This window comes from Macrotis lagotis, chromosome 5 (assembly GCF_037893015.1).
Source record: "Macrotis lagotis isolate mMagLag1 chromosome 5, bilby.v1.9.chrom.fasta, whole genome shotgun sequence".
Taxonomy (NCBI): domain Eukaryota; kingdom Metazoa; phylum Chordata; class Mammalia; order Peramelemorphia; family Peramelidae; genus Macrotis; species Macrotis lagotis.
In genome coordinates, this window is record NC_133662.1 from 271,813,449 (window position 1) to 271,827,627 (window position 14,179).

A 14,179-nucleotide genomic window follows, 5' to 3' on the forward strand; every position below is an offset into this window, starting at 1 on the left:
GGGTCAGAACACCTCTCAGAGATGATAGAGATGCTGTCCGCATTGGAGGAGGAAGACCCTCGTCTGTGGAATAACCAAGAGTGACGGATAAGGGGATGGGGATGGGAGGAGGGAGCAGAGCATGGAGGGCTTTGAATACCAAGTGGAGCTCTTTTTCTTTGATCCTGGAGGCAATAGGGAGCTACTGGGGTCTACTGAGTAAGGGCAAGAGTGATATGGTCAGACCCTTATGAAAATCACTTTAGTGACTGAATGTAGGATAAATTATTTTTAGTTAATTTACTTTCAGTTTGCATAATCTATTCTTTTTTTTTGCAAAGCAAATGGGGTTAAGTGGCTTGCCCAAGGCCACACAGCTAGGTGCTCTATCCATTGTGCCACCTAGCTGCCACTTATAATCTATTCTTTTAAAATTTTTTAAAACAAGTTAAACATTGCTTTGATGACTATTTTATAATATAGCTTGAGTTGTGGGAATCCTGTGACCTCTTGATTGATATTCTTTCTCAGTATTTTCTCTCATGATTCTGAACTTTTTCTTCCAAATAAATTTCGCTATAATTGTATCTGGTTCTGTGAAGCATCCCCTATGAAATTGGTCTGGTAGAGGACGAAGATCTCTGACTTGATTTAGGTGATATTTTCATGTTTACTATATTCTCACAACCTAAGCATGAGCAATGGTTATTTCTCTGATTGCCTCCTTTTATGATAATTGGTGCTTAACCTGTGCTTTGCAACTGGACTTTTAGGAAGTTGACATGTATCTCAGGGAGTTAACTTCTGGATAGTTGATCTACTTTGTAGATAATTACAATATGATTTTATGATAATTTCTTAATGCTTTTTAAAGATTGATTATTGAGGAATTCTGATGATTCTGTAAATTTGCTTTATGTCTTGCTGCTTGACAAGCGATTGATGAAGGGCCCCCATGGACCCAAGAATCAAAGATGACACTGAAGACCAAGACTCTTGGTGGATCTTTGCTATTTGCTTTATTCTGCACATTGTGAACTTGAATAGCTAATTTTTCGATGCATTTTTTCACAAGTATGTCGCTGCAAGCATTTAATAAAATACACCATAGAAGAGCAAGGCCCAGCTGGAGTAACACAATGCAGATCACAGCACAGGGAGGCAACAGCACATTGACTCACATGGAACCACGTGGGGTGACTAGGGGCTCTCTGATCTATGGAGAGGAGGAGGCGGAGTTAGATGCCTCCTCGGTACTACTGGCAGGCAAAACAAGGAAACCCAGGAGCAAAATAATGAGAAGAGAAAAAAAACAGAACCTGGCAATACCTTATCACTGCTAACAAGGAACCCCACACCGCCCTAGAACTATGGCAGAAATCACTGTGGAGACCCCAGGAGGAAGGTCAGATTGGGCCAAAGGAGCCCACTCATCTTCCCCTTCTGCGTCCCAGAGTCTCTCCTTCCAAGAGTCTGGGTCCAAGCATGAAGCTGTTTTCTATCTCCACCAGGGAGTCGTCAAGCCAGGTCCCTTCCAGAGTCCAGGTTGCCTCCTTCCCAGGTACCATCTTCCTTTGCTTCAGAAATAATTCATATTCAGTGAGCCGGTGACATTGGTCTGCCGGACTACTCCTGTCATGCCGTGAACGTACTTCTCACAAAGGGCTCTGGAGCCACAGAACTGAAAGAAAGAAGTGAGAAACCAGCCTGCTGATGAGGTGTTTGTCTGGCTTCAGTGCCCTCACTTGCCCCTGAGTCCTTGGTCTCCCAGGAATGGACATCAGAGCTCCTGCTCCAAATGGCTTTGGAAGCATCATGGCTGGCAAATAAGTGTAAGCAGTGGAAAAAGTAAGGGATCAAGAAGCAGTGGTGGTGGGCCTTGGGCTGGTTGGAGTTTAGCATCCAGTATGTAAATAAATATTTACTAAAGGTGCATGTCCAGCTATTCAGCATCCACTGAGATTCATTGAGTCTGGACATACTCAAGTTCATGGAATTATAACTACAGAGCTAAGAGGGATCTTAGAGGATGTCTGGTCTGTCCCTCTCAAGTTATGGATGAGAAACTGGACATCAGGGAAGTTAAGTGACTTGCTTAAAGTCATAAAGCGAAAGGGTCAAGATTCAAACTCAGACCCTGTGACTCTAAGGAGACGATTCAAGGAGAATGTATATGAACTGTGAGAGTAGAGTAAGGAGACAGAGCAGCATCCATAGGTGAGGATGTGGGGGTGGACTACACTTCTCCAGTAAAATGTAAGGTCCTTAAAGCCAAGACTACTGATTTCTTTTGTTCTCTCTCTTCCAGCCCCTAGTCTATTCGGTAGGGACTGGAAAAAGAGTCGTTGAATTGACATGAATATTCATTTGGTAGCCTCAGCATGCTCTCCTCATGTACCTAGGAGACTCAAGGATAAGGAAGTAATTGGAGAGTCATTCCCAAAGCTGAAGCCAAGTTCAAAAGTTAGAAAAGAGGGAACAAAATCAAGATCCAATCTTGTTCCAAACACCAAACCAAACAATTTAAATCAAACTGAAGTCGATTCTTATCATAATCTCATAAATGTCACTCCAACTCCTCTGCCCATCTGAATTTACTAGGCTGGGAAATTTTGAGTTGGCTTTTGAACTTCTCTCTTTGAGAAGAAATGCCTTGTTAGAAGCTCTTTATCTAGTTCAGATGAGATGGAGAGGACAGAGCAGTTTGCCAGAGACAAGAAGGGAGAAAAAACATCCATGCCTTCAAGCATGCAGGCATACCTGCATTCATCCATGCATCGATCCGTTTACCCATGCCTACATACATACACACATACAAGCAGGAATTCTTTCCCCTTGGAAGTGGAGGCTTCTCAAGGTGACTAAACTCCAAAGAGAGTAAGGAAAGTGGGCTAATATATCCCATACAGTGCATTTACAGGGTCCCTTGGAGGACATTTATCCAATTCAGCTTCCCCCAGTGTAGAAATCCCTGGCAAGGGCTCTGGCAGGTTACTTCTATCTGAGTGACTTATCTTGGGATAATAAAGCCTATTCATTTCTGGACAACTCTAATTATTTGCAATTGTGTCCTGATATCTAGTTGAAATCTTCCCCTCCATAGCTCCCATCTACTTGCTCCTAAAATTATGCAGAGAAAGTGTCCCTCTCTCACACATGAAAGGCCTTCTGCTGTTGAAAGACAGCTATCATAGCTTGCCCTCCATCCCTGACTCTCACTCAAATATCCAGCTTAGATATTACCATTTTTTCATTAATTTCTTAAAATATGTAGTTTCATGATTATTCACTAAACTTTCTATGTTCCAAATCAATGCCATCTCTCTTAAAATAGGGCTTCTAGAACAGAACACTGCATTCTAACTAGGTCAATCATTCTACGAGATGTTCTTTTCCTCCTCTGTACTCAGAGAACTCCATAAACACAACAGAATTGAAACAGCTAACTCAAACTTTCAATGCTAAACAAATTCCTTTAAAACAAGGATTATCATTCTTCTCTCACCCAGGATTATGAAATAATATATATGGCAGTACTTTGTAAGCATACCAGATTAGTAAATTATATTTTAAAAATTCTGGCCAATATTAATGAAACCTATTGCCCATTATCCTATGGGCCTCTGGAAAAATTAACATTTCATTGACAAAATGTGGACATGAAAGATCTCTTAGAGAATGTAAGAAACAGTTTAAAAACTTACATAAATACTTCTACATGATATGGCATAGAGCAATAATTATGGCTGACAATAAGCATATCATTGTCCATTAAATTTACTGAATGGAATTGAAAGTGGTTAACCTCCAACTGTTGCCTATGAAATGGAGATGTTTCAAGAGTGGAATCTAAAGGCCTTCCATGGAAGACATCCATGTGCACTCAACCAGCAAAATGCTCACATATACAAAAGCATCTAACAATGACTAAGTTATGGGGATTTATTTCTAGAAAGAGAAGGGTTTAATAAAGCAATTCAGGACCATATCATTAGAGGAGGGTTATCCTTATAGAGCTCAGAGTTATTGATCAATGCAGATTATGAAAAAGAATTATAGAAACAGCATATAATATCACTGCAGGCTAAAAACTTTAGCCTCTACTGAATCTCTAATAAAGCATTTTATAATAGATGCTTGCTATCTTTCACAGGCTAAAGGATGACAAATCTCCTTATGACCACAAAATTTCTTTGAGAATCTAAGAAACTGTCTTGAAACTGGACATTTTACAAAAAACTGTTGTCCATGCTGAGGTATAATATAGACTCATAAAAACCTTAAAATATATTTTAAATAGTTGCTGCCACACCAAATATTCAAAATCTCCAAGTTACATGGGAAGAAACACTTTTGAAATGTAGAGTTCTAATTAGAGAAATCAAGGCTATATGGGCAAGAAAACACTGAAGTACAAAACATCCTTGTCTCCTCCTAGGATTGTTTCAAAGATAATGTCAATGAGCCTAAGGAATATGATTTTATAACCTAATGATTTTATTCAACTCTAAGAAAAGTTGTTTTATTCATCTGTGTAATAATACATAAGATATTAAATACAAAATATTAATTCAAGGAGAATGCCATATGCCAGGTCATTTTCTATATGAATTCCATTGAAAAGTTGAGAACAACTGATATTATTGATAATAATTTTCATGCAGCATGGAAGCAGGATGAATAGAGACCCAGCCTGAGAATCAGGGAGACTTGGGTTCAGGTCCCAGCCATCTCTGATAAACACTGACTGTTTCATTGAACATTTCAATGCCCAGGTAACTCTCTAAGGCAAGAAGTTAATGGGGGTGCAATCTGCATTGGTGTTGGGAATCTCCTTGGAGGGAAACCCCTGCACCATTGAAAGAGCAGGTTCAGTCCCCAGAAGATAATTATGATGATGATGGTGGTGGTGGATGAGAGTAGTGATGGGGATGCTAGGGGTGATGGTAGTGGTGGTGATAATGAAGGTAGTAATGGTCATAATAGGGGTTGGGGGTGGTAGTGGTGGTAAGGTGGTTGAGAAATAAGATAGGAGAGTATTTGAGCATGGTTGAGATCCAAAGCATGAAGTTGAAAGGATATTGAGAAGGGTCTGCCCTGATTTTGAGAGTAGCATTTGCCCTTCGATGAGAGTGGCCATGTAAGGACTAAAAGGCATGGAAGTTGCCTGAGGTAAGGGTTAACTTCACCTTTATCTTTGTAGCCCATTCTCCAGAAAATACTGAATAAATGCTTGTCTATTGATTATATATTCTTATATCCATGAATATTGATTCCTCTAATAACATGTAAGTAACTTGGGGGCAGGAGTATTTTCCTTTTCTTTTTGTATCCCAGGGATACAAACCCAAGTAGATGCTTAAGTCAGTGAATAATAGATGAATTAATGATCACAAAAGATGGATGAGCTTTGTCTATTTTCCTGGTTTTGGGGCTGCATCTTTCCTCAGAACTAGGACACATGGCCAGTATAACAATAACACCAATAAAACACTTTCTGTTGGGAAAATGAACTTCAATATTTATCATTGGTGTTTTATTGATGTTTGCATCTGTTGTTCCTTTCTGGACTTTGAGTCAGAAGGCAATTGAAATGCAATGTTTCAGTCCCAGGCTTGACTCAGAGAGTTTTTGAGGAAAGAGTTTAATTCTCAGTGGGATGTTTCTCTTGCACATTTGCTGGAAATCTTCACTTCCCAAGAAGTTCTCATTTCACTCAAATGCAAACCCTTCCAAACTCAGCAGCCTTCCCGAGAAGGGAACAACTGAGAATTAGGAGATGAGATTTCTTGTCCTGGCTCTAGCTCCAATCAGCTGTGTGACCTAGGGCAACTCAGCTCTCTCTCTGGGCTTTAGTTTCTTAACATTAAAATGAGTTTATTGACTTGGTCCCCTTCCAGCTCTAAAGTCTTGTGAGTTCTTAATTCCCAATGCTTCAGAGGCCAAGGCTCACAGCCCCTTTCACATGAAGAGAACCATAGCTCCCATAATTATTACAAAAAATAGATTAGTTCTTGCTGCCAGGAGCTGGTTAGCATTAGGTGAGTTGATCAAGACAGGAGGATGGTTTCTGAAGCAGGTTCATGGAAAATTTTCTCCATTTACAAGAGGCAGACCACATTTACTTATTTATATAAACGTAGTGCATACCTAGACCAGGTCTCAGATCATGTTTATAGAAGCGTTTATCCCACATTGCAAAGTGATTTACAAGATAAACCTTACAGTAACTCAACCATCCTAAGAGTAAGAAGCTAGCACCTTCCCAAGAAGTCAGAACAGTCATTAGTGAAGCAAAGAAGATCCTTTATAGTAACATTCTTAAGAAATGGGCAGCCCCCCTGGGGCCCCAAAGTATAGCCTTTTATCCTATGTCTAGAAATACATGACCCTCCCCTGTCCACAATTGACTGGGTATTGCGGAGGTCACTCAAGGGCCCAATTCTCTCTATGCGTGGGTCCCCAGTCCTTATCAAACCTCTCCCCACAATTTGGTGACTAGACCCTTAGACTCTTCTATCCTTATCTGGATGCATAACACAGACATGGCCCCAGTTGATTCATTAATTCACCCAGCATTCTAATTTTATGGTTTCTTGCATTCCTGTTGTAAGTTTACCCCCTTCTTATCAGTAGAAGTAGATTCCTTTCTTTATGGTTTCCCCCATCCTTCCTGTGTACATTAACCTGGTTTATAGTTTACTCCATCCTCCCTAGCTTTTATCTGTAAGTCATAGATTCCCTTCCTCAGTTATTCATAGCTTGTAGAAATGAAAACTAATGACACTTATGACACTAAACAATCCTGGCCCTCATACTTGCAATGCCCCCGATGGCTGAGTGATTGGCAAATGGACCTACTCCCTGGAGACTGAAGCTGTATCTACTTGAGTGATGGGTTGGATTTTGGTTCAGTAGGAAAATGGATCAATCCAACCATGACCTCCCTGCACAGGTTAACTCTAATGGCAGCATGGGATATGCTGGTTGACACAATCTCTCCTGAATCTCTAGCTCTCTGTAATGTTTTGTCAGGTGCCTGTTGCCTCTTTATTGACCAAAGCAGTTGATTGCATCAACACTTTTTTTTCTAGTAATTAGTTAGTTGAGGCAGATTGGTAGAGTAGAAATCACAGAATACCTGACCTGGAATCCAGGTGTGCTTCCTCCTTGTGTGACATTAGTCAGGTCATTTCCCTTTTCTGGCCTTCATGTTAAGATCATCCTCCATAAACAAGGAGATGAGATCAGATGATCCCCAAGTTCCTTTTCCCCACTCCAACCCAATAAGTCGATTTAGAGAAAGGTGAGAGACTTATGCCAGGTCACACATCTGATAAGGGACAGAACCAGGATTTGAATTCAGAGTTTCTGACCCTAACACCAGTTCTCTTTTCACCAAGAGTTATTTTGTCCAAGCAGCATTCCACTTTATGTTGACTTGGACAATGGACTGGTCCTGATTGGCCCTTAGGAATGAGACCATGAAGAGTCACATATGCTTAAAAATGACTGAACAACAAAACATGGCAGAACAAATTCAAAAAAGGGATGTGTGTCTAGATGTGCAGATGTACACAGATATTACACACACACAAACACACACACACAGACATAGTACATCTGCTTGGCAGGCATGCCTCATTCACAGCTTTAGCATCTTCCTTCTACTCAGCTTACTAGCTCCTCCTCAGTGTCTGGGCTCCAGCCCGGGAAGACCCCATGTCTATGTCCCCACTCTTTCCATCTCTAGCTAGTATAGTAATTAAATCTATACTCTTTCCCAAGAAGAACATTACTCTAATTCACCATCCCCATAAATTGTCTGACCAAAACACCCTGCCCTGGTCTTTCCTCCTCTCCATGTGTTGTCTTCCCTGGCAGATCTTGAGTGTTCTTACCATCACAATAAAACCCTCAAAGAGTTACTCACAGAGCCAGAAAAAGTAACATAAATCATCTGGATAGATAAATGGTAAAGAATCTCAAGGGAAATTGTGCAAAAAAGTGGGCAGGAAGAGGGCTTAGCAGTGTCAGCCCTTAAACTATAGTCCAAAGCAATCATTATTAAAACTATCTTATACTGGTTAAAATTTAGAAAGATCAAATAATGAAACAGATCAGGAATTGGGGAGCACAGCATTTGATTAGCCCAAAGACCACCCTTATGTTTTTATTACTCTTTGCCAAAAACAAAACAAAAAACCCACAAAACTTCTGGGGAAACTGGAAAGAAGTCTGGATGAAATTAGATAAGAATCAACATCTCATACCATATACCAAAGTAAGCTCCATATGGATTCAAGATTTAGATATGAAGGGAAGTCATCTATCCTTCATACTATGGGAGGGGGAGTTCTTGATCAGACACGGAATGAAAGATAAAAGAAGGTAAAATGGGTCATTTTAATGACATCATTTTTTAAAAAAGTTTTGCACAGACAAAATCAATGCTGCTAAAATTAGAAGGGAAACAAGTACAACTGGAGGAAAACCTCTGTGTTGAGTTTCTCCGATCCAAGCTAGAAGCTTCACACTAACTTTTGGTCCACCCTCTATAGGAAGAGCAAGTCAGTCAGCTGAGGAGTATTCATTAAGGCCCTGCCATGTTCATCCATCATCCCTCATTTCTTCTCCCTTTTGAGGGAGGAGATCCGCTGAAAACTCCATCTACGACTGCTGCCCCCACCTCCCTCTCCTCTCACTCTCTAAACTGTCAGCTTCCAGCACTGCTGGTCCAGTGAGACTGTCCAAAGTGACCAACACTTTCAAGCACCATCTGATGGCCTTTTTTCAGTGCCATCCTGGTTTCCTCTCTTGCTGCCTTTGGCATCGATCACTCTCTCCTGCCTATTTTCTTTGCTCTGGATTTTTGTGAATCTTTCTCTCCTGACTCTCCTCCCATCTGTCTGGCCATTTCCTTTTGGTATCTTTGGTTGGCTCCTCTCCTAGGCCATGTCCATTACCCATTGGTGGCCCCCAGGGTTCAGTCCTGGACTCTCCTCCCCTTTCTGAAGGATATAGAAGCTTCCTTTGGTCATCTTGTCATCTCCCATGGATTCAGTTTCCCTCTCCATGCTGATGATTCTCTGATCAACCTCTCCAACTCTCTGGTGACCTCCAGTCTTTGCCTCTCTAATTGCCTATTGGATATCTCAAGACATTCTTACCTCAGTATGTCTAGGGCTGGGACACAAAATTTTCTCTTTTTTGCATTTCCCTGTGATTCTCTGGGTACCACCTCCCTTGCTCACAGTCCAGGTGTCATCCTCGGCTTACTCTCTCATACCTCCCACATCTAATCTGTTGCCAAGTCCCATTGATTCCTCTTCACCCCATTTCTCACAACTCCCTTCCTTGTCTCTGACACTGCCACCATCATCCTTCTTTCAGTCCATCCTGTCAAATTGATCTTCCCAAAACATATGTCTATGTCACACCCCTGCACAGGAGTTCCCTGCTACCTTCAGAAACCTCCTGTCTGGCACAAGCCAAGACGTAACAGTTTCAGAGAAACCTTAGAAAATTTATATGGTCTGATGGGAAGAAAGGACAAACAACTTGGAGACACTTATGGACCCTCCTGAATCACATTGCTAGAGGACTATCGACTCACCTGCTGGCAGAGAGAGGTGATGGGCTGAAGATTCAGAGAACATGCCCTCTGGACCTAGCCAAGGTAGGATTTTGATTGACTTTTGAATGTGTGTTGTAAGGGGAGGGGAAGGAAAGGGAGCAACTAGGGATAGTGCTGCACAGAGGAAAAAAAACACATTTCAAAATGGCAGTGATGAAAGCAGCAAGTAGACAGAATCACGAGGATCAGGCAGTTTTCAGAGAAGCTGCTTCTGGGACGGTGTTTGTTGTGTTTCATATTAAACTCTTCATCTGTATATGTTAAATGCTCATCTGATTTGGGGCTTATTAAGTCCAACATTTAAAAGAAAGATTTTAAAATGAATGGAAACTCCTTGAGGGTGGGGATAGTTTTAGATCTGGATCTCCAGAACTTAGCAGGATGCCTGGCAGATGGGAAGTTCTGATAGATGCTCCCTCTACTCCCTCATCCAATTTAGAATCAAGGCTATTTTTCATGTATGGCCACTTTCTTGGACATTCACACTTTATGAGTACAGAGTTACATTTACAGAACGATTTACAATGCACAAGACTGACTTTCTCCTGACAATCAGTGCTACAGGGTCGACTGTGCCGGTACTGTTGTCTGGGGCTGTAGCGGAGGACCTGGGATTCAGAGTTGGGCTGTGATCCGCCCAAGGTCCCACAGTGGGGGGCAGAGCTGGACCCCTCAGGTTTGGGGATTTCTTAGATAACAACATAGGTTCTCAGATCATCACAAGTTTCCTCCTCAGTTTCTTTTCCTCATCAATGTTTTGAAGAAGCTTCTACAACGTCCCATTTAAGACTGAGAGCTGGAGGTCCCTTCCAGTTCCCCTTTTTATGATTCTTAGGAAAACCTTTGGTCCTTGGAGGTCTGAGCTGCCTCTCTTGGCCCCAGCCCAGTTGATGGTTTGCTTACTCAATGGCGGACCAGCCCTCTGAGGCCTTTCTCTCAGCCAGGGCAGAGACCCAGCTGAGGGCCACAAAGAAGATCTTTCTGGAAATCTATACCCATGAAGTGCCTGGGCCAAGGATGTAGGAGCAGACCTGGCCCTCGGGTTCTTGCCCAGTCTCTGGTTCCCAAGGAAGGCTGGCCTTGGCTTTCCAGAAATTGTGAAAGGTCTTATAACTGCAGAAATCTCTCTTTCTTGCACTGGGGTGGGTAGGTGGGGGTGAAGAATGAGTATGGGCTCCCTGAGGCCCCCATGCACGCCTGCACACACACACTCTGGCTGTGCATCAGAGCTCTGGAATTTGCCTGGACTATAGGGCAAGGAGGGAAACTGCAGGGAGCTGGCGACACCTCGTGGTCAGCTCTTGCAGTGACCACAGGTGGCAAGGGCTGTGGCTGTCAGGCCCGGCCACACACTGGGTTCCAGGTGGGGCCGGGGGGCCTGGCCCTCAGCTGAGACTTGGAGGAGCGTTCCTGCTGCCCAGACTCTTCCTGATCCCAATGGGGTTTTATGACAAAGACACTGGAGGGTTTGTGCCATTTCCTGCTCCAGTTTGTTTGACAGATGAGCAAATTGAGGCAAACAGGGTGAAGTGACTCACCCAGGGTCACACAGCTAGTGTCTGAGACCAGATTTGGACTTGTGTCTTCCTGCCTCTAGGCCTGGTGCTCTATCCACCACACTATTCAGCTGTTTGAGGGGGTCACCCAAGAGAAGTCTACTGAAATAATCACCATAATGAGGCTTCTAGGATCCCAATTCTGGAAATGGAAGGGCCCTCAGAGGGTGTCTAGTCCAACCTCTTTATTTTACAGGTGAGGAAACTGAGGTTCAGAGTGGTTGTTATCAGTGGGACTTGAACTCAGGGCTTCTGACTTCAGGGCTCTTCACGCCAGCCCAGGTCACACCTCTGATCTCAAGGGCTCTCAGAATCTTTTACTTCTCTGGGGTGAAGGCCATCATCCACACCCTGGATTCCAAATCTGCCTCTGAGCATGGGGAAACCTCTCATGTCACTGGGCATGACCTCGGCCGCTCCAAGACAGAGTGAGGAAAGGGGAGAGACTGGACCTCCCAAGTGCCCATCTGCTCTGGTGAATGAGGAGGAGATGGCTTGTAGGCAGAGGCTGCTCCTCCCCCTAGCCCCAAAGACCCTGGCGGTCTCTGCAGGGTCTCCTAGCCCAAGTCTGGACTCAGTCAAGGGGGCTCCATTGTTTAAACCTTCCTGCATCTGACCTCGACCCGGTTCTTGACCCTTGTCCCTGGACCAAGAACCTGCATGACATCAGCATCATAGGGATTCTGGACACTGGACCACTTGTGTCCACTTGGGGACCCCTGCAATTCCGCATTCCCATCAGCTCTTAGGCTTGAGTCCAGCAATGTCTCTCTGGAAAACTGGTCCAGCCTGTGATGGATTCATTTGCCTCAGGGGAGGGGCTTCTGCCCTCCCTAGACCCCAAGAAGAGCCTGGAGCTCAGAGATGGGGGGAGGCAGTTTGGTGAGGGCCTGCCTGTGGGTGGCCTGGGCCCCTGCGCTGCACAGTGGGCCAAGAAAAGCTTGTGATGCTTTGCTTTGCAGAGTATGGCAAGCTGGCGGGAGTGTGAAATACTTTGGTGTTTCTATTTGAGTTTCTCCATAACGAGTCCCCGGCGCTTTCCACCAAAGCCTCCCCCCAGCCACTGGCCTCTGCTCCTTTTGGGAGCCCCCAGCCTCTTCAAGAGGAGTCCTATATCAAGGGAAGGGAGACCTCATGCTTCCATGACCACCGACCCCAACTTCTGGCCTCCTGGTCAGCTGGGCAGCCAGTCTTCAGTTGCCCCCCAACCTCAATTTCCTTACCTACACAATACTCTTTCCAAACTAAAGCCTGGGCCTTGCCACTGTCTCCAGGCCTCCATTGCCCCTGCCTGGATGGGGTGGGGGGGCTACTGATGTGTGAAGTGTGAGGCCTGGGAAGGTTGGTGCCCTGGACCACCATTCTCACTACCACCCAGGCTTGGCTGCCATGAATCCACCCTGTGGAGGAGGGCCCACCCTCTCTTCTGAACAATGACAGCTCACCTGATGAACCCCAAGACCGCCTGATGGCCAGCCAGCTGGGGGAGGGCATGGGCCAGGTGCACCTCTCTAGCACCTCTTCTCGGACCCTGGTGGAGACCACCCTCCCCATGGAGATGAAGCCTGGCTACCCCCTGCCCCCCGTTCTTGGACAACCACGCATGAGTGACCAGGACTAGGACGTTCGCGGCACCATCAATGTCAAAATGAGAAGAGGCCTGCCCAGGTTCCCTGCCTCCGGTCCTCTGCCCTGTGGCTGGACTCTCCTCTAGGTCAGGCTTCCTTCCAGACTGATGGAGGAGACCCTTTGGTCAATATGTCTATTGGAGCATCATGACCCCCCTCTGCCATTTGCCAGGTATGACCCTGGCATAAGCTTTGCCTCAGTGTCCTCACCTGTAGAGAGGAGGTCTTGCCCTTCCTGATGGGCAAGGTCACTCTTTACCCTAAATCTTTGATTGTCTGACGCATTCTGCTAAAACGCAATGGAACTCTTTAATTTCTGGTTCATTATTGGGGCGGGGGCTGAGGAGGGAAGGGAGCCTCGTTTTTCTTTGTTACTTTTGAAGTAAGGTACAGACAACCTTATCCAGCACCACAGAGTGGTAGCACCAGAAAGGGCCACCCCCCACCTTAAGAGAGGAGAGACAGAGACCCTGGGGGAGGGTCTCCCGGGAGTGGCAGAGTTCCGGCCTCCTGTCACCTGGAGTCATCTCCTCTGGGTTCTTCAAGGTGAGTCTGCAAAGGGGCCCCAGGCTCAGGGCCCTTTCCTTGAGTGGGGTACCAAAGGGAGCTGGGGCAGTCTTAGGGGTGCTCCCATGACCTAGACTTTATCTAGGTGAGGACAAGTTGTATTCCTCAGGGAAAGGGGAGCTCCTTGAGCTGAGGGACTTCAGTGATCCCTTCCTTTGAGGATCCATGGCACTTGGGCCGGGTTTGGAGACACTCCATAAAACTGGCTATTATAAAAACACAGAATCCCGGACTTTGAGCCAGAAGTCAGTTATCCCAAACCCCTCATTTTACTGGGGGGGGGGGCTGAGACCAAGATCTCAGCCAGCCAGGGTCCTCAGCTGATGTTCTCTGGCTCTGAGCACCCCACTGGAGGCCTCCAGCCCTGGAGACCATCATGTCTGGAACAAAGTCTCTACCACAACCTTAGGAGCTTAGCCCCCAAAGTAGCCTTAACTCCATTTTAGAGACAGGGAAACCAAGACCATGGAGGAGAAGCTTACAAGCAGTGGGATTTGAACTCAGCTCTCTCCGTGACTCCATGCTGCCTGGCTTTATCTCTCCCTTTTGAAATGGAATGAGTAGACAAATTGGATGCAGCTCATCCACAGTGAGCGTGCTGAATTGAATTACACAGGAATGGAATTTTCTTTTTTTCCTTCAGAAAATGGAATGGGAAAACTCCAAAAAAGTGATGCTAAACTCCAAACCTTTCCTAGTCATGGATTAAAGAGAAGCCAGAACCATCCATCTGATGACATCGGCGGCTGAGGGACACAGAGCACCAGGCCCAGGTTGGGAAGACCTGAGTTCAGATCCAACCTTGGACACCT

The 14,179-nt window shown here is 44.8% G+C and overlaps 1 protein-coding gene across 22 annotated transcripts in view; it reads right to left on the bottom strand.

The window, feature by feature from the left end:
- Positions 1–983: 983 nt before the first annotated feature.
- The window catches only part of PCBP3 (poly(rC) binding protein 3), a 352,993-nt gene continuing 339,797 nt past the window's right edge, over positions 984–14,179 (bottom strand). For 21 of the 22 annotated variants that reach the window (XM_074189930.1, XM_074189929.1, XM_074189926.1 and 18 more), the window contains one exon: positions 984–1,660. In XM_074189930.1, coding sequence (XP_074046031.1) covers positions 1,615–1,660 — 46 coding nt within the window. In that variant the 3' untranslated portion in view covers positions 984–1,614. The remainder of the gene's footprint in view (positions 1,661–14,179) is intronic. The other variant, XM_074189934.1, reaches the window with a different exon arrangement.